Raw genomic sequence first — 21,274 nt, forward strand, 5'->3', positions numbered from 1 at the left:
AGAGCATATAGATCAATCAGTTTAAAAATCAATTGAAAACTATCAGGAATAGAATGGTAAATTATGAAGTAAACAGAACAGTATTTTGATGTATTGACAAAAAAATGTTAATGGGACTGATTTTAAGACATTAAAACATTACCACCAAGAAGTCACACCTTTTTCATCAGGCAGATATCTAAAATCCATAGATTCACTAACTTCCTGGTCAGAAGGTCTTCGCAACTGCATTTTTACAGTGATCGGTTCCGTTATAGCTTTGCCATATGGGGGAGTCTTGAACACAATGGCTACTTGACGGTGTACATCAGCTTGTGAAAAGATACCTTTTGCTTCCCAATCATTCAACACAAACCGAACTTCTATGTCATCTAATGAACATGAAAGCAAAGAACTATCAATGGGAAGACAAAGTAAAATATATCTATTAATTTAAAATATAATCTGAACTCAATGAAACAAATGAACAAAAAAAATAAATACCTTTCTGAACTTTGTCACAGAGTAGAAATATTTCATCTCCTCCTCTTACACTTCCACAGTTCTTATTTACACGACAAATTCTTAATTCTGCAGTATTAGGAGCACCTAAATATGAAGAATTTTTTAATGGGTTGCTACCTTAATATATTTTATTCCTTTTTGATGGAGAAAACTTTAGGAAAACAATTTACAGAATAGGTAAAAAACTGTAATGTATAAGTAAATTAAAAACACTAATGACTAATGTCATCCACATCTATGCCTTTCCCTTCTAACTGCATTGTCGAACCTAGCTTAGAGTGACTTTATTTCTAGGCAACGACATGTCCTCTAATTAAATCTTCCTGCTTCTAAATTCTGATTCTTCCAATCCATCTTACATACCGTCACCAAATAAATCTTTTTAAATCATGACCATATCCCTAAGGCAATGTAATTTTCATGCTTCCCATTATCCGGGCAATATTCTAGTACCTCTCTCCCTGGCATTCAAAGCTCTCCATGATAAGAATACTCTGATCTATCTGTGTAAGTCCTATGTCCCACTATCCTTTTACATGAAAAGCAAGTACATACCACTGGTGATCATTTATAAGAGTACACACACACACACAATATGAGGGCAATTTCATAATCTTTTTAATTATATATATCTGTATCATCTGAGCTAGTATTTGCCAACATTCTACTTCTGGCAAATTTATGAAAGAGACCTATTTACACAAAATATGAATATAGAGGAATATTTACTGCAGTACAATGTGTTAGAGCAAAAAAAAAAAAAAAAATTGAGAAGGAAACAAATCAAATGTCTTATAATAGGGTAGTGATTTAATGACACTATGATACAGCCATAAGGTGATATGTAGTTACTGAAAAAAAAAGGTGTTGGAAAAAGAAAGATTCTAGGCAAAAAAAATGTTTTAAAAATGACCAGTGATGATTTTTTTAAAAGCTGCCAAAAAATATATTGTGTAAATAATGATGATTTGTATATTTATGAAGAAGAAAGTGGAGAAATATGTACCTGAGGACATTGATTATCTTTGGAGAATAAATTAGAGGAGATTTGCTATAGGAGAATAACTCTTGTTATTTATTTCAAAAATATTTGAATTCTTTCTTTTTTTGTTTTTCCTTCTTTTCCAAGTGAGAGGAGGGAAATAGACCCCCGCATGTGCTTCAACTGGGATCCACCCGGCAACCCTCGTCTAGGGCTGATGCTCTGCCCATCTGGGACCATGCTCACAACCAAGCTATTTTTAGCACCTGAGGAGGAGGCTTCATGGAGCCATCCTCAGTGCCTGGGGCTGATGTGCTCAGACCAACTGAGCCATGGTTGTGGGAGGGGAAGAGAAAGAAGAGAAAGAGAAAAGGAGGAGATGGGATGGAGAAGCAGATGGGCACTTCTCCTGTGTGCCCCGGCTGGGAATCGAACCCAGGACTTCCACATGCCCAGCTGACATTATACTTCTGAGCCATTGGCCAGGGCTAAATTTTTTCTATAATTAACATACTGTTTTGCTAATTACCAAAATACTTTTAAAAAATTAAACTATAAAAAACACAAGCTAAGGCTACAAACACAGAATATAAAGTACTCACGGTTGTCATAAATTGGGTTAGAGACAACAGGAGGTAGAGTAGTAGTCAAATTGCCATGTTCATCATGGAGGAAAACTTGAAAACATAATCTCACCACATTGAGGTCATAATCTTCAGTATCAAGAAGCTGTGGTTCAGGGACTGAATGGTACATTAAAAAAAAAAGTAGAATAATTACATGGAACTAAAATCTTGCTAGGTCCTACTCCCTGCCTAGTATATCTAATAAACTTGAATAGCATCCAGATCTGCAATAATAAAAATAGAATTGTACACAATCTTAAGAATGCCTTTCACCATTAGTATATCATGTAGTCACTATCTAAGAGTATTCATTAAGACATGACCATGGTCAGGAAATAACCATCGCAGTCATCTGAGATCCCAAAATGACATTTACTATCCAATTTTTACAAAAATGGTTGGAGGCTATTTACAACAGAGAACAGGCATTCATTCATTACTTAAACAAACATGCATTTAGTCAATTTTGTTAAGAACTCTATAAATTATCTCCTAAAACCGTATAAGAATGACTAACATCCCCATTTTACAGATAAGAAACTGATATTAAAGAGGTGAAATTACTTGTCCCAAGTGTCAGAGCTAAGAAGTAACAGAATAGAAATTCATACTCAGGTAATTGAATCCAGAGCCTAAGCTCTTAAAAACTGAACTCTATTAGAAAATTTTACATACTAGTGCATAAAATGACAAAAGAAGTATCTACTAAAATTTAGATTAATATTTTAGGAATTATGTATAAATACCAAGAGGATACTAGATAAGGTAGTTTAGTTTTCATAAGAAATTTTACCTGTACATTTGTTTTTTTAAAAAATACAAAGAAATCTAATAGCAGAAAAATTTTATAGTTCTAAAAAATATAAAAACCCATTCTTTATAAAAAAATATAATGAGTTTGTTAAATTGATATTGGAAGGCAGCTATGCTTACCACTATACCACTAACGCTCCTAAATTGATATTGGAAAAAAAAAATCCAGTTCCAAAGGAAAATATTACTGTCTTTTTCAAATAATACCATAAGCTGTAGCAATAAATCATAAAACAGTCATATTTTTTAAAAGCATAAAATATACATATTAAATTTTATGAAAATTTTAATTTTTTCTAGACGTATTAAAATTTGAAATACTGCATTTGAAAAGTTAAAACCTAAATTCTTTAGTCTTACAAACTATAAAAATTATAATATAAATTTAACTATTTTTACTTAAACTGAATTCACAGTCTCAGAAGCTATCACAAGACTTAAAATTAACCCATTGTTAGCATTCTTAATTAAGCCTAGTATTTGAAGGTGCCTTTAAGAACACAGCTGTGCCGCTAAAAGGTCAAATGTTACGTATGACACAAACCTCTGTACTGCAGCAGCATGCTCTGCGGGCACAATTATGTAGGCAATGGGAGGTCTACCTCTTCAGAATCAATTTTTGTATAGCCTTATATATTTAGAATTCAAGACATTAAGTTTCTCAAGTCTAAAGATTAGTAATCAATATACAAAAAATAAATTATTAGCTAAGTGCACCTGACAAGTTTAAAAGCAAACCTATATGAATGATATAAATTGTGATAGTCATACATACAAAAGAGAACAAACTATGAATATATACCCTAACATGAATGTACCTCAAAAACATTCTGAGCAAAATGAAACAGATATAAAATATAAATTATGTTTCCATTTATATGAAGTTCTAGAAAAGATTAATCAATGGTGAGAAAAAGCAAATTAATAGCTGACTGAGGCTAGAGGAGAAAGAGAGAATTGACTGGGAAGGGGATCAAGGAAATTCTGAGGTGGTGGGGGTGGTGGTAGAGGAAGCATCCTTATCCTGACTGGGGTGGTGTTATATGGGATTATATATTTGGGTTGATTTAACTGTATAGAAATTAGACCTCAATAAAAGTTTATTTAAAATCTCTTAAAATGGCACATAAAAGAACAATGATCTAGTTAATAAAACAAAGTTTAAAAACATTTGGTCACATAATTGTTCCATCAAAGAGAAAAAAATCCTACCTGGTTCTCCAAAAATCAATTTTTATAAGATTTTACTTTGAATTTTTTCAATGTCTGGGAATACAGTTAGCACCGTATTCAGAATTACTTTTGTCTCTGCAAAACATGGTTAAAAACCACTGGCCAGCAATCATGACTGAAGCCTGTTTTTACCCAATGCTGATTCAGTTTAAAGATAAAAACCCAGCCTGGCCTGTGGTTGGTGCAGTGGATAGATCATGGACCTGGAATGCTGTGGTCGCTGGAAACTGGGCTTGCCTGGTTAAGGCACACACAACTAGCATGCAATGAACAACTGTAATTCTCAGCATTCCCCCAACCCCTATCTCCTCTTTCTGTAAAATCAATAAATAAAATCTTTAAAAATAAATGATTTAAAAAAATGATAAAAACCCAGTGCAAAGCTTCTCCTTTTCTACATAGCCTAACTTCATCCTATAAAGTGGAAAGAATGGTATCTTCCCTCTCTTAAGTTCAGCACCTGACCTCTCTCTCTCACCCACGAGAGTTTTTATATATGTATCTTACATGAGTATTCTCTATGCACGCCTCTTCTACGCAACTAGGCTGAGTTCCATGAAGGCAGACTGGGCATCTGATGCATCTTTGCATCTTCTCTAAACACGAAACATAGTGGCTTACATATAATAAATATTAAATATTTTCTTAGTGAATGACTGAAAATTTAAGGAAAGGCCTGTTGAACAACCAACCATTTAGACATTTTCATAAGTTCCTGAAGAAAACTATTAAGTAAAAATTAACAAAGAGAGGTCCTACTTTTGGTAATGGCCAGTGACATACACAATTGGGACTAACTCAAACGTGAGAACTAAAATGGTGGACAAAATATGAAACAAAAATCCTTTAAAGGCATCAAACAGCTACCAAGATCATGAAGGATCATGGGGCTAAGAGATGAAAGAAAGGAACGGTAGGAAACACATTCCTGTTTCTCTCTACTCACCAACACTTCTGACATTTGTGGTTTTTTTACACATAGCAATTCTCTAACTCTCAGAACACCAACTGTGTGTCCTACAATTTAAATCAATTATGACACTAACCACCTGGGGTTTGCACAGATCCCACAAGTAAAGGCTCAATCCCACAAAACTGCTCCTCCCCATATACTTAAGACACCAACCACAATATCAGGTCGTCACCTATGCCTTTGACTGACTGGCTATAAATTGGGGGTTCTACAACCCACTTTTCAGGTTTGATAATTTGCTAGAATGGCTCACAGAACTCAGGAAAACAAATTACATACTAGATTATCAGTTTATAGTAAAAAGAAACAACTCAGGAACAGCCAGATAAAGAAGAAGCATCAAGAAGAGTATGTGGAAGTAACAATGAGCTTCCATGCCCTCCCTGGGAATGCCACCCTCCTAGAACCTCAGCAGTTCACCAACCCAGAAGCTCTCCGAACCTTCAGTTAGGATTTTTATGAAGACTTCATTTTGTCATGGGACACTGGTGATTAATTCAACCTCAAGCCCCTCCTCTTTCCAGAGGTAAAGGGATGAGGCTGAACAGTCTAACTCTAATAACACAACTGACTGACTTCTCTGGCAACCAGTCTCCCACCCTTAGGGGGTTTTCCAAGTCACCTCATTAACATAAACCCTGATGTGTTTGAAAGGGGCTTGTTATGAATACTAGACACTTTTTTTTACCTTTTCTATTCTTATCATTTAACAAATTCCAAGGGTTTTAGGAGTTCTATGCAAGGAATGGGGATAGAGATCAAATATACCATAAAATCACAATATCACAGAAACCCAGAGAGATCAGTTCAGAACAAGAGAGGTTTCTTTCTTTTTTTTAAGAGGGCTCTTTTCTTCAGATATAGCCTGCCAAATTTGTAAGAGATGACTAAGAGGAGAAGTTGAATAAATCCTCAATAAACTACAAGGAAAAAATAAAGGAGTTTAGGGTCTGCCAGGGATAAAGAATCTAATAAACATCCCATGTTTTGATTGGAGCCCCTGGAGGAGATATACCCCAGAAGTAATGGTGAACTGGAAAGATACCAAAGACTCACAAAATGCAAGCCCAACTTCAAATATCTTAAAATCATTCACTGAATTTAGGTGATCTGGGATGCTAATGTGACCACCCACCAACCACAAGAAAATCTTCTGAAGGGAGGTGACTACATCCTAGGACTAAAATCTCTACAATTTTTCATATACAATGATTGATATTCTATTTTAAATAATCAGGCATATGATAATACAAAATAAATTGATTAAAAAAAGAGGCCCTGCCCAGTGGCTCAATGGATGGAGTATGGGCCCACTATTATGAACATCCTGGGTTTGATTCCCAGTCAGGGCACACAGGAGAAGCAACCATCTGCTTCTCTCCCTCTTCTCCCTCTTTCCCTCCCTCAGCCAGTGGCTCAGCTGGTCCAAGTGCATTGGCATCAGTTGCTAAAAATAGCTCGCTTCTCAAACATTGGTCCCAGATCAGGTTGCCAGGTGGATCCCAGTCAGGGTGCATGCGGGAGTCTATCTCTCCTTCTCTCACAGAAAAAAATAAAAGAGGTATTCTGGTCAAGATGGTGGTGTAGCTAAATGTGATACCTCCTCATGCAACCACACAAAAATTACAACTACACAAAAATCATCATTCAGATTTGCCTAGAATCTAGCTGAACAGAAGTCCTACAATTAGAAATTCAAAGAAAAAGCCACAGCAATACTGATAGGAGAGATGGATATGTGGAACAGACTGTTCCCACACCCATGTGTAGTAGATGAAAATTGGGAAGGATATCTTGGCTGTGGAGGTCCTCTCTGAGGAGCAAGGCATCCCAGTCCCACATCAACACCCCCAGCCCAGGATTCCAGTGCCAGTAAGAGAAGTCCCCATAACTTCTGGCTGTAAAACCCACTGGGGATTGAGACTGAAATGGAGGGCTGCTGGAGTCCCAGATGTTCCTCTTAAAGGGCCCACACATGGACTTAGACTTACTTGCTCTAAGCTCCAGTGCTTGGGCAGTAGCTCAAAAGACTGTAAGGACATATAGAGAAGAACTAAATTGTCTAGCATCAAAGCAAGAGCTGGAAGGGCAGCTTTCTCCCAGACAAAATGCTGACAGAAGCTACTGTTTTCTTTTCTGGGAATTCCCCTTCAGAGTCAATAGGCAGTAGCCATATCTGAGTCTCTATCAACCTGGCTAACACTTGTGGCCCCACTGTGGTGATTCCCTGAGGTCCTGTCCCACCCAACTTGCTGGAACAATCAAGCTGTTTCCAGTTGCTTTTCAATGAATGGCCTGTCTTGGTTCATGCTTCCAACTTTCCTAAAACCTCTCAAACAAGCAGTGTCTGACCTTGGCATGCCCCGTACCTCCTGCTAAGTGGCCCTAGGATCAGCATTAGTGGCAATTAGCTTTGATTGCAGCTTGGCCTCTCATGGACACCTCTAGGCTCAGTATGAGTAGAAGCAATCTGTAGATCGCTTTGTGGTTTAGGCTAGGTGGTCCTGGGCAGGGCACAGGTAGTGGGTGAATTTGGCCTATACCTCCTGGGAGGCCCCAGAGCCAGCGCACCATGTGGACAATTTCAGACCCATTGAAGCTCCATCCAACCACCTCCACAGCAACACATGCAAGGGGAAGATGCAGTGGACACCAGAGCCCAGCTAAAGTAAGTCCTGCTTTGTTGGGTGGATTTCTGCGTAGCTGATCCACCGTGGTGGCTGCAGCCAGTCCTTGCAGCTGATCAACCTGGGGGTAAATCCCTCCCACTAATGTGCCAACAGCAATCAAGGCTCAACTGCAACAGAAGGGTGTACACAGCCCACATAGGGGGTGCACCTGAAGGGCCCAGCTCAGGAGATCCAGGAAGCTGTGCCAATAGACCCTACAGGACACCTACTATATAAGGCCACCTACTACACTACTCACAGGAAACATCATAGCTTTAGCTAATACATAGAAACCAACATAGGGAGGCTGCCAAAGTGAGGAGACAAAGAAACATGTCCCAAATGAAAGACCAGAACAAAACTCTAGAAAAACAACTAAACAAAATGGGGACAATCTACTAGACGCAGATTTCAAAACACTGGTTTTAAGGACGGTCAGTAAACTTAGGGGAAGAGTAGATGAACTTAGTGAGAACTTCAACAGAGACATAAATAGCATAAAAATGGAAACAGAAAACATAAAAAAGAACTAGTAAGAAATAAAGACTACATTAACTGAAATGAAAAAATACATTACAGAGAATCAAGAGTAGAGTAGATGAAACAGAGGATCAAATCAGAGATTTGGAAGGAAGCAGAAAACATTCTATCAGAACAGCAAGAAAAAAAGAATCCAAAAAATGAGAATAGTGTATAGAGCCCCTAGAACAACTTCAAATATATCAACATTCACATCATGACGGTGCCAGAAGGAGAAAAGAGAAAGCAAGAAATCGAGAAAACCTATTTGAAGAAATAATGACAGAAAACTTCCCTCACCTGGTGAAGGAAATTGACATACAAGCCCATGAAGCTCAGAGAGTCCCAAACAAAATAAACCCAAAGAGGCCCACACCAAGGCACTTCATAACTGAAATGCAAAAGGTTAAAGAAAAAGGGAGAATCTTAAAAGCAGCAACAGAAAATCACTTAGGGCCCTGGCCGGTTGGCTCAGTGGATAGAGCATCAGCTTGGTTTTTGGACATCCCAGGTTTGATTCCCATCAGGGCACACAAGAGAAGCGACCATCTTCTTAGCTCTCCCCCCTTCTCCTCCTCCTCCCATAGCCAGTGGCATGTTTGGTTTGAGCATTGGCCCCAGGTACAGAGGATAGCTTGGTTGGTCTGAGTTGGCCTTAGGCACTAAAAATAGTTCAATCGATTAGAGCATCATCCCAAGACAGGGGTTGCCCAGTGGATCCTGGTTGGGGCACATGCAGGAGTCTCTCTCACTATTTCCCCTCCTCTCATTTAAAAAAAAGAAATGAAAAAAGAAAAGCAGTTAGTTACATACATGGGAGCTCCTGTAAGACTTATCAGATGATTTCTCAACAGAAATTTTGCAGGTCAGAAAGGATTGGCAAGAAATATTCAAAGTGATGAAAAGCAAGGACCTACAATCAAAATTACTGTAGCCAGCAATGTTATCATTTAGAATGGAAGGACAGATATTTTCCCAGACAAGAAAAAGTTAAAGGCATTGATCACTACCAAAAGAGTATTATAAAAAATGTTAAAGGGTCTTCTTTACAATCAGAGGGTGGGTGGGAGAATGGGTAAAAGAAGTGAAGGGATTAAGAAGTACAAATTGGTAGTTATAGACATGGGGATGTAAAGTACAGCATAGGGAATATAGTAATATTATATTAACTAGTTATTGTGTCAGGTGGGTACGGGGTGATAACTTAGTAAGATATATATATAATGTCTAATTGCTGTGTTGTACATCTGAAACTAATATAATGTATGTCAATTGTAATTGAAAAAACATTTTTAATTTTTTAAAAAGAAAAGAAAATGACAGACTATTAGGGATCCAAATAATGAAGTTTTTAGATACAATTTAAAATAACTACTTAATGTATGCAAGGAATTAATAAATAAGATCCAGAGTTTAGTAGAGAACTTGAAACTACTAGAAAAGGAATGAACATATTTTAGAATTGTAAAAGACAGTAAGCTGAAATTTAAAATACCATAATTTCCAACTGTTTTATAAAAATGTTGTCTTATCTTTCTATATAACCCAAAGACTAAGATCTATGTACCAACATTTCTACATTAAAAGCGTTGATTTACATTAAAGTCTTCAATCCATTTTCAACTAATTTTTGTATATGGCGAGAGGGTAGGGAACCAAACCTAAAAAAATAATCATTTTTTCCAGTTTCATTACCAAACATCTCCTCCCTTTCATTTGATCTGACATGGTACCTCTGTCATGTATTAAAGTTTCATATTTTCTTAGGTCTGTTTGGGGCCCTCAATTCTACTACACTGGTCAATCTGTCTATTGTAACCCCAATGCTAAACTGCTTTGATTAGTACTTTCTCCATAATAAACCCAACTATATAATAAGGTCAGTTCATCATCACTCTTTCTCTTCTATAAAGGATCCTCCTTTGCCTGTTCAGAATAATTTTATACTTAATAGACAAAAAGTCTTGTTAACAGTTTGTTTGGAATTGCATTGAATCTACGTATTAATATGGGGGAAAATGTCATCATTATAATATTGATATTAAAGAATGATATAACTGTCACCTGACCAGTGGTGGCACAGTGCACAGAGCACTTGGAACACTGAGGTCCCAGGTTCAAAACCCCAAGCACAGGTTCACCAGCTTGAGTGTGAGGTTGCTGGTTTAAGTGTGGGATCTTCAACATGAACCCATGGTCACTGGCTTGAAGCCCAAGGTTGCTAACTTGAGCCCAAGGTCACACTGACTTGGCTAGAGCCCTCTCATCAAGGCACATATGAGAAGCAATCAATGAACAACTAAAACAATTCAACTCCAAGTTGATGCTTATCTCTCTCCCTTCATGTCTGTCTGCCTCTCTTGCTAAAACCAAAACAAAACCAAAAAAAAACCCCAATAAACCACACCATATATTTAGCTGTCCTCCATTATCTCATAATATAATTTTCCCTAAAGATATCTTACCCTGGCTAGTTGGCTTAGTAGTGGTAGAGTGTCAGCCCAGTGTATGGATGTCCTGCGTTAGATTCCCCGTCAGGGCACACAGGAGAAGTGCCCATCTGTTCCTCCACCCCTCTCCCTCTTGCTTCTCTCTTTCTTCCCCTATTGCAGCAATGGCTCGATTGGAATGAGTTGGCCCCAGGCGCTGAGGATTGCTCCATGGCCTCTGTCTCAGGTGCTAAGAAGAGTCTGGTTGCTGAGCAACAAAGCAACGCCCCAGATGGGCAGAGCATCACCCCCTAGTGGGCTTGCTTGCAGGGTGGATCCTGGTCAGGGTGCATGTGGGAGTCTGCCTCCCCTCCTCTCACTGAATTAAAAAAAAAAAAAAGCCTGACCTGTGATGGCACAGTGGGTAAAGTGTAGACCTGGAATGCTGAGGTCACTGGTTCAAAACCCTGCACTTCCCTAGCCAAGGCACATATGGGAGTTGATGCTTCCTGTTCCTCCCCCCCCCCTTTTTTCTCTCTCTTTCTCTCCTCTCTAAAATGAATAAATAAAAAAAGAAAATCTTGACTATCATTTCTTAGATTTGTTGCTATGTACTTTATATAAATATTTTCTAACAATATTTCCTTTAATTATTTGCTGCTGATGCATAGAATTAAAATTGACTTTTGTATATTAATTTTCAATCAGGTCACACTGCACTGGCTACACCCTCCACTACAATGTGTGAATGTTTAAGTAGTTAGGATGGGTAACCTATTGTATACAGATAGGAAACTCATCACCTTGAGGCACTTGACTGTGAAGATAAATTTTAAAATAACAGTAATACAAACACACTGTTTAGGTGCCAAAAGGCAATATAAACACGTTCCATCATAGACCCTGACCACAATGAGCATGAAATTCATCTCAGAAGAAATAAATGTTCCAACAGATGTCACAAAGCTTTTCATGTTAATTGCCAAGTGAATGTTATAATTAGGAGAATATTATTCTTGGCTGAGAGAACTAAAAAGGCTTTCAGAACATTTCAGGTAAGAAAAACAACCTGAATATTTTTGGTGCATAAGTACAAACAACATATGTTCATTCATTCAACTGTTCACTTATTCTTTCAAAATATTTTAATTAAGCCTCTATCATGTGCCAAACATGGGCTAGGTATCAGAGATGCATGCAAGACAGTCCCTGCTCTTCAGGGTCTTATGATTTAGTGAAGGGGAAACATGTAAACAAAGTTATAGCAATCTGTATTAGAAATATATACAGCACCTTTGGAAAACAGACAAAATACTTTATTCTGTTTAGGAAGGTTAAACAAAGCTTGAAAGAGGTGACCCATAAACTTAAACGTGAAGCCTCAGTAGGAAAAAATCACCAGGTAGATCAGGGCACTCCATGCAAGGAAAATGCACATATAATAGCACAGTGGTGAGAAAAATTATGGCTTTTCTAACATGGCAAACAGTTCAGAATGGCAAAAGCAAAGCATGCATGTGTACTCTCAGTGTTTGAGGAGAGGGATAGGAAACTGAAGCACAGGATGAAAGATGAAGGTGAAGTTGGGATGGAAAGCAAGGATCAGGTCATGCAAGGCTTTGAATGCCATGCTTCAGAAGTTGAATTTAGGAAGTAGACAGGGGTTTCTCCAAGTGTGGCCCATGGATCACTCGCATCAGGGCAGATATCAAAGAGTAGTTTTGGGACCCACTAATCATAAAATTAATTTAGTGGACTGAATAAGCATTTTCTTTTTAAAAAGAATGGAATAGGAAGGAATGGAATAGAGAGTAGATTGCATGTAGTAAGAGTATTCATTTTTGTCTTTGTATGCAAGTGTATGTATTGAGAGAAATAAAATATAATTTCTACTCTGAATAGCGGTCAAATAAGAAACGTGGATCCAGATACTTGTTAATGCAGAGTCCAGGCCCACACCACCTATCAAATTAGTGGGAATATAGCCTGGGATCTCCATTTTTAACAAGTACTAAGGGATTCTTATGCACATTCAAACTGAGAACCACAGCTGAAGATTTTTTAGAGCCACTGAAGGATGATAAGCAGAGTTCTGAAATGATTCATACTGGTTTTAGATTTATCTTTTTTGGATGCAGAGTGTATAAACTGCTTGGAAAGTGATCAAGAATAGAAGCAGGAGCCCTTGCCTGTTGGCTCAGTGGATAGTGTTGGCCCAGCGTGCAAATGTCCCAGGTTCGATTCCCAGTCAGGCAGGGAACATGTGTTAAGTGCCCATCTGCTTCTCTTTCCCTTCACCTCCCCTTTTCTCTCTCTTCCCCTCTTGCAACCAGTGCCTTGATTGGTGTGAGTGACTGCCCCAGGTGCTGAGGAAAGTTCGATTGGTCTGAGCATCGGCCTCAGGCGCAGAGGATAGCTCAGTTGATTTGAGCATCAGCTCCAGATGAGGGGTTGCTGGGTGGATCCCAGTAGGGGAATATGCAGTCTATCTCCCATCCTCTCACTTACAAAAAAAAAAAAAAAAGAAAAAGAAAAAAAGAATGGAAGCCAAGGCCCTGACTGAGTGGCTCAGTGAATAAAGGTTTACCCAGAGTGCCAGAGGTTGCAGATTTGACCCTTAGTCAGGGCATGTATGAGAAGCAATCACTGAGTACACAACTAAATGGAACAATTAAGTGAAACAATAAGTTGATGCTTCTCTCTCTCTTTCTCTTTGTTCTCCCATCCCCCCTCTCTCAAATCAATGAAAATGTTAAAAAAAAAAAAAAGTCCAGGCTAAAAATGATGTAGGCTTACGTTCCTACAGTGGTGGAAGGAAAATGGAGAAGCTGGACTGAGCGATGGTCAGGGTAGGTGAACAAAACAATTTTTCTGGAAGAAGGAAGGGTTTGTAAAGAGGAGCAGTGGGAGACAAGGGCAGAGAGATATGCTGCAGCTACATGTGGAAGACTTTGAATTCAGGGCCATTTAGTTTTTAAACTATTTAGGGAGCTATTGCAACTTTTTAATAACAACATGAAATAACACTATTCTAAGCAGAGTATTACAATGAGAGGAAAAACTACAACTCAAATTATGAGATGATAAGCTCCTGAACTAGAGAGATAGCAAAAGGGGTTAGGGAAGGAATGAATGTTAAAAAAAATAAATAAATAAAATAAACAACAAACACAAAATACTGTGAATGATCCCAGGCAGGACTGTTCCTTCCTGGTGTGAATTCATTTAGGCAGTACAGGAGAGATGAGACCATGAGCCTGGGAACCAGCTTACCTGTGTTGAAATCCTGGTTCTGCCCCTTACCAGCTATAAAACCTTTAGCATATGACTTAAATTTCCCATACTTTCATTTCCTAATCTATAAAATGGAGGTAATAATAGGCTGTTATGCCTCATAGGCTGTTATAAGAATTAAATGGAGGAAAATGTGTACAGCACTTACGATGTATTAGGAACTATCCTAAGTGCTATAAGAGGGAAGGTAATTAACATGATGCCCGGTTTGGGACTGATAAAACAACTACCACTTCCCCTTCAACCCCCAAACCTCCCACAGATGCCCATCTGCCTCTGGACTCCTGTGTCTTCTTTTTAACGTCTTCTACAGGAGAGTCAGGAGATCTGAATTGGAACTCTAGCTGTGCCACCACCTGTACGTGGTGAAACTCACATAACCAAAGTTTCGGTTCCCTCTTCTATGAAGCAGTGTCATTGTTAATGATTAAACAGTGCCCATGAAAGCACTTAACATTTATTCCTTGATAATACAAAAAGCACTTAATGGTAGCTATTATTTATAATCTCCTTCTTATGTACGTTATCTCTGTTTTACACTGCGTCTAGACTTAGCCTTTTTAAAGGTCTGGCCTTCTATTTAGCAATGAATTAAATTTTTAATGAATATACTTTTGACCTAGAATAATAATAAATAAAGATAAATTTTCACATAAAAGTTCAAAGTACCTGATCAGAAAAATTAGGGGATATTTTATCACTTCATATTCACTTTGAAATATCCCCTAATTTTTGTGAGCAGTATACATCTTCAATGAAGCTTTTTAATAAAATGAAAATAACCCAGCCTGACCAGGCGATGGTACAGTGGACAGAGTGTCGGACTGGGATTCAGAGGACTCAGGTTCAAAACCTTGAGGTTGTCAGCTTAAGCCCTGGCTCACCAGCTTAAGCGTGGGGACACTGGCTTGAGCGTGGGATCATAGACATGACCCCATGGTCACTGACTTGAGCCCAAAGTTGCTGGCTTGAGCAAGGGGTCACTCATTCTGCTATAGCCCTCCAGTCAAGGCATGTATGAGAAAGCAATCAATGAACTAAGGTGCCACAATGAAGACTGCTTCTCATCTCTTTCCTTTCCTGTCTATCTGTCCCTATCTGTCCCTCTCTCTGTCTCTCTCACAAAAAAACCCCCAAAAAACCAAAAAACCAGAAGTTCCTTAATAGATGTCTAGATAAACAAAGTATGGTCTGCCCCAAACCAGAATACTCTGTTAAAAAGTAAAATAGATTTATAAGTACTAACATGGAAAGAAACTTAAGACATATTGCTGAGTGGGGAAAAAAGAAGCAGAATAGGAAACTAGCGTAATTCCATTTAGTTTTAAAATATATGTAATATACGGTTACACATATATAAAGGGGATTCTAGAAAAATGTACATCAAACTTAACAGTAGTCTCCTCCGGTGAGTTAGGATTGACAGGGAAAAAGGGATCTTTGATTTCCTATTATACTAAATAGTATGAAAACAGACTTAAGAGAAAAAAGATAACAGCATATCCCTTAAATTATCATCATATTCTTTATTTTTTTTCATCCAGGAAAAACATTAAATAAGGATTTCTTAAACATGACAAAGCAATCTATTCTTTCACAGTTCTGTAGGTGTTCAATTCCTGAATTATGCATAGTTAGGTAGCTGCAGAAGAATTTCCAAGGAGACTACCACAGTACAGATTGCTAGCATTTAACTTGGTATCATTTATCTACTCAAAAAATACGCAGTGATTACAATCCACTAAACAGTAAATATCTAGTCATGTACACCAACAGGCTATGAAAATATTTTGTATATTTTCTACTATTTCCATACTTCTTCCACATTGGGATAAAAGTTTTACTGTTAAATATGTCTTTGAGTTAAATGCACTTCAATATCTTTTCACAGTGCCTGTTCAACATTCAGAAAGGGGAGTGTATATTGTTTGCTAAAATAGCAAAAGAAAGGCCACATTCAAAAAGAATCAGAACATTTCTGAGAGGATCCGGAGAATGTCTGTTGTAGTGGCAGTGCACCAACTACAAAGAATGACATTTTGCAGACAAGCTTAATTGGCATTCAAGAGAAAGGATCTTGGTTTCAGGTTAAACATAGTGGAGTTGGAAGATACTGAACTCACCTCTCTCATTGACACCAAAAACTACGACTACATATAGAACAGCTGTCTCTGAGAACAACCTGGAGACGAGCAGAACAGATCTTCTACAACTACACATAGAAAGAAGAGGCCAAACTGAGACGGGTCGGAGGGGCACAGATGCAGTCTAGTCAGGACTCAGCCAATGCCCCACTACCCAGGCAGTGACCCACAAGTGGGAGGGGTATCACCACGACAGAGGTCCCTCCCTGAAGAGCGAGGGGTCTGAGCCTCAGCCGGGGGACCGGCACCAGGAAAAGGAGACACATAACATCTGGCTTAGAAAGCCAGCAGGGCTTACATGTGGGAAAGCCTAAAGGCTGTAGGAAACCAAGGTTGTACTCCTCCTGAATCACAGAGCAGAGGCAGCAGTTTGAAAAGCACCTGGGTCATATGTAAAAGTGATACAATGACTAATTTTAGGGTGCGTGCTAGAGGGACAGGGATCTGTTGGAATTTTCTCCTAAGACAGAAGTGCTGGTGAGTGCCAATTTCTTCCTCCTTTCTCTACTCTCCTACCTAGTTGGTCTGACACTGGCAGGCACCATTTCTGACACTCTCCATCAACCTTGCTAATACAACTCATTCCACTCTGATGTTCTCCCTGAGGGCCCAAACGGGCTGGCACCCCTCTAGAGTGGCTCCTTCCCCGCTATAACTGGCAGGCAGCCTCGTCAACACCAGCCCCCAGCAGTGTGTCTGCATCAGTTTAGGGCGAGGCCTTGCAGCCAGCCACACTAAGACCTGCCCTGCTCATCAGCATGCCCGCAACAGTTGTGGCCAAGCCCCACAGTCAGCTGGGTCAGGAACTGCCTCACCAGCCACTGTGGCCCAACCATCACAAGTGGCCACACTATTCTACACAGGAAAACTCCTGGAGTGGCTGGCTCTGGTGACAAGGGGGGATTTCACTGGGCCCCACAAGACCCCTTCTAAATAAGGCCACTTTTTCAAGACCAGACACATAGCTGATCTACTTAATAGAAACAAACAGGCAAAATGAAGCAACAAAAGAATATGTTGCAAACAGATAAACAAAAAAGACAAAACCCCAGAAAAAGGACTAAACAAAGGGGAGATAAGCTGTCTACTAAAAAGAGTTCAAGTAATAGTCATAAAGATACTCATCAAACTGTCTAGACAAGTGGATAAACTCCGTGAGAACTTCAACAAAGAGATAAAAATAGCAAAAAATAAAATAAATAAAGAAAAGGCCTGACTAGGCAGTAGCACGGTGGATAGAACATTGGACTGGGTCGCAGAGGACCCAGGTTTGAAACCCTGAGGTCGCTGGCTTGAGCACAAGCTCATTTGGTTTGAGTAAGGTGTTGCTGGCTTGAGCAAGGGGTCACTCACTCTGCTGTAGCCCCCCAGTCAAGGCACATATGAGAAAGCAATCAATGAACAACTAAGGTGTCACAGCAAGGAATTGATGCTTTTCATCTCTCTCCCTTCTTGTCTGTCCGTCTTTATCTGTCCCTCTCTCTGGCTCTGTAAAAAACAAAACCAAACCAAAAAAAAAAAAGATCCAAGCTGAAGAATATAACAACTGAAATGAAAAAACACACTAGAAGGAATTAACTAGCAGATTAGATGACTCAAAAGAATGGATCAGTGATCAGGAATACAGGACAGTGTGTTCCTGATGGTATCTTCTGACTGGAAGATGAAAAAGAAAAAAGAATTTAAAAGAATGAGGCTAGCATAAGGGACCTCTAGGACAGCATCAAGAATACTAACATTCACACCTTAGGGGTTCCAGAAGGAGAAGAGAGAAAGGGACAAGAAACCTTTTTGAAGAAATAATGGCTGAAAACTTCCCTAACCTGGCAAAGGAAACAAACATCCAAATCCAGGAAGCATAGAGAATCCCAAAGAAGATGAACCCAAAGAGACCCACATCAAGACATATCATAAAACATTATGGCAATATATATTCAAGGGAATATACCCGATGAAAGGGAAAAAACCTACAATCAAGAATACCTGGTAAGGTTATCATTCAGAATTGAAGAAGATATAGTTTTCCAAACGAAAGCTAAAGGATTTCTTCACCACTAAAATCATTACAAGAAAAGTTAAAAGGAGTTGTTTAAGTGGAAAAGGCCAAAACTAGAAATAAGAAAAAATCTGAAAGAAAAAAAAATCTCACTAGTACAGACACACATATATACTAGTAAAGATAAAAGACCAACCACCTATAAGGCTAGTATGAAAACAATTAAAATGGCAATAATTTCATACCTATCAATAATTACTTTAAATGCATATGAACTAAGTGCTCCATTCAGAAGACGGAGGGTGTCTGAATGGAGTAAAACACATATATGCTGTCTACAAACGACTCACTTCAGAACAAATGACACACACAGACTGAAAATAAAGAGATGGAAAAAAATATTCATGAAAATGGAAACAAAACAAAACAGCTAGGGTAGCAATACTTATTATACCAAACAAAACAGACTTTAAAACAAGTTATAACAAGAGATAAAAAAGGACCCAGCCATTCCACTTCTGGAGAAAATGAAAACACTATTTCGAAAAGATAAATGCAGTGCTATGTTCACTGCAGCATTATCCACAATAACGAAAGCAGCCAAGGTGTCCATCAACAGATAAATATATTTTGAAGATATGGTACATATATACAATAGAATAGATTACTCAGCCATAAAAAGGAATTAAATCTTGCCATTTGTGACCACAGAGATGGACCTAGAGGGTATTAGGCTAAGTAAAACAAGTCAGAGAAAGACAAATACTGAATCATTTTGCTTATCTGTGAATTAAAAAAAAAAAGAACAAATTTGTAAATAGAATTGATAGTTACCAGAGGGTTAGGTGGTAGGGGAAATGGGAAAAAAGGTGAAGGGAACTAGAGTTACTAGCTTATAGTTATAACATAAGTAAGTCATGGGGAGGTAAAGTACAGCACAGTAAATACAGTCAATAATATCTCAGTAACTTTGTATAGCAACAGATATTAAGACTTCTTGTGGTGATCACTTCATAAGGTGTATAAATGTCAAATCACTATGTTGTACACCTGAAACTAATATAATATTGTTTGTCAACAATAATTTAAAAATTCTTTACATTCCAAAATTTTTTTTAAGAGAACATTTCTGAGGTTTTCTTATAGAAGAATGGCATTCTCCACTGAGATGAGAGCATAGGAATTTTTTTCCAGCCTGACCAGTTGATGGTGCAGTGGATAGAGCGTCAGACCAGGATGCAGAAGACCCGGGTTCGAAACCGAAGGTCGCAGGCTTGAGCATGGGCTCATCTGGTTTGAGCAAAGCTCACCAGCTTGAGTCTAAGGTCGCTGGCTTGAGCAAGGGGTCACTCAGTCTGCTGTAGCCCTCCGGTCAAGGCACATATGAGAAAGCAATCAATGAACTAAGGGGCCACAACGAAGAATTGATGCTTCTCATCTCTCTCCCTTCCTGTCTGTCCTTATCAGTCCCTCTCTCTGTCACAAAAAATCTAAAACTGAAAAAATTTAAATATATTCATTACTCAGACACAGGTATAAAAAGTAGTAAAGTGAATACAGAAGTTGAGATAGCTTTTAAAAAATGTTTAAAATACAAATAGAAATCACATAAATAAGTCAATATCATTAATAATAGAAATGATTATATCAAACATACCTTTGAAAGGATTGATTCCTGCTCTTATTCTTGAAATAATAGCTTCTTTTACTTCTTTTTTCTTTACACATCGAATACCCAAATTTTGAAAACTAGAAGGAAAACATAGCTTTCAAATTTCATTACAGTTAAACACATAAATACTAAAGAATACCTCAAGTATCAAGCATATATCCACAGTTAAGAGTCATCATACTGTCAGATGGAGATAGTGAAGCATGTTATAAATGTCCAATTGCTATGATAAAGATGTGAGGGTAAAAAAAGTAGGGTTACATTTCTAAGAGCAGTGTTAAAGGAAAAATGATCTATGTAAGTTTTGCATACAGTATTTCACAAGTATACCTAATATGCCTATGTTAAATAGACCCAAGTAGACAAAGGTGAACAGGAAAGTGCCACCAAAAAGCTAAAACCTCCTAAACAAATTTGTCCTCAAGTCAATAAAATCTGTATCTTTGATAATATAAAGTAAAAGTTGTAAAAAAAAATTCGCACAGGCTGAAGCCCATAGGTACATTTTGCTGAGTACATAAAAGTGTTGTCTACATTTAAAAAAGATGTTCACAGACTACCAACACTTAAAGCTCAGGTAACTGCATCCTAATGCCTGCACGTCTGGCTTCTTGAACATTTTAAGGGTCTGACAGCAGTGGGTCGGCACAGAAACACCGAGCTGCGTGGCAGGGCTCTTCAGATTGCTATGGTGCTTGCGGGTCCTCGCACACTCCGTTCCACAGGCATCTGATTTGAGCCCTGACTTTACTGCTAGTAGCAGTGGAATGTATTTTATGCCATATTTTATGATGTTATAATAATCATGCATCATAAGAAAGCATTGAAATGTGTTTTTTAATTAGAAAGGTGTTTGATGCTAACAATAATATTTAACAAAAGTTTCAAAATGTCATTTATGGAAAACTTCTCAATAGCTACCAATGTTACTAATTTGCATGTGTACTACAGATGATAGCTGGGGGAACTCCCCTACCACCACCAGTCATACTTGTTCCCACATGGAAAAACCATGACATCATTAAAGTTGGGTGGGTGTGAATAAGGAAGCAAGAGTGACTACAATAACATTAGTAGGTGTTCAAATTTCACATGGCACTTTGCAAAAGGAGGCTACCTGCCTTGTGTGCCTCTCTGTGTTCATCTTCACATTCACATCTGTGATTCTGTTTGCACCTAAAATATATTTGACATTTCCTTCCTCTGACTCCACTAATTAAAAAAATGCATCTTGAATTCATAATCCTTTCTTGGAACCCTGAAACCACAATTCTCTTCCTCAAAAGTATTCCGCTTCTTTGAAAGATTCTTAGTTTTTGGTCTCACTTTTTTGCTGACAAAAGATTTTAAAGAATCATCCATTTTAACATATTTATACACTACTTGATTTAGTTTCATCTGAGTCATTATATTTGACACT

The 21,274-nt window shown here is 38.2% G+C and overlaps 1 protein-coding gene across 3 annotated transcripts in view; it reads right to left on the bottom strand.

Moving 5' to 3' along the window:
- The window catches only part of REL (REL proto-oncogene, NF-kB subunit), a 428,703-nt gene that overhangs the window by 385,297 nt on the left and 22,132 nt on the right, over positions 1 to 21,274 (bottom strand). For all 3 annotated transcript variants that reach the window (XR_010750423.1, XM_066378199.1, XM_066378198.1), the window contains exons 4-7: positions 19,840 to 19,931; positions 2,089 to 2,229; positions 484 to 588; positions 159 to 371 (exon numbers count right to left, since the gene is read on the bottom strand). Coding sequence is in view for 2 of the 3 variants with exons in the window: in XM_066378199.1 (XP_066234296.1) it covers positions 159 to 371; positions 484 to 588; positions 2,089 to 2,229; positions 19,840 to 19,931 (551 nt within the window). In the remaining variant the exon portion in view is untranslated. The remainder of the gene's footprint in view (positions 1 to 158; positions 372 to 483; positions 589 to 2,088; positions 2,230 to 19,839; positions 19,932 to 21,274) is intronic.

Source organism: Saccopteryx leptura, chromosome 3 (genome assembly GCF_036850995.1).
Source record: "Saccopteryx leptura isolate mSacLep1 chromosome 3, mSacLep1_pri_phased_curated, whole genome shotgun sequence".
NCBI classification, from domain to species: domain Eukaryota; kingdom Metazoa; phylum Chordata; class Mammalia; order Chiroptera; family Emballonuridae; genus Saccopteryx; species Saccopteryx leptura.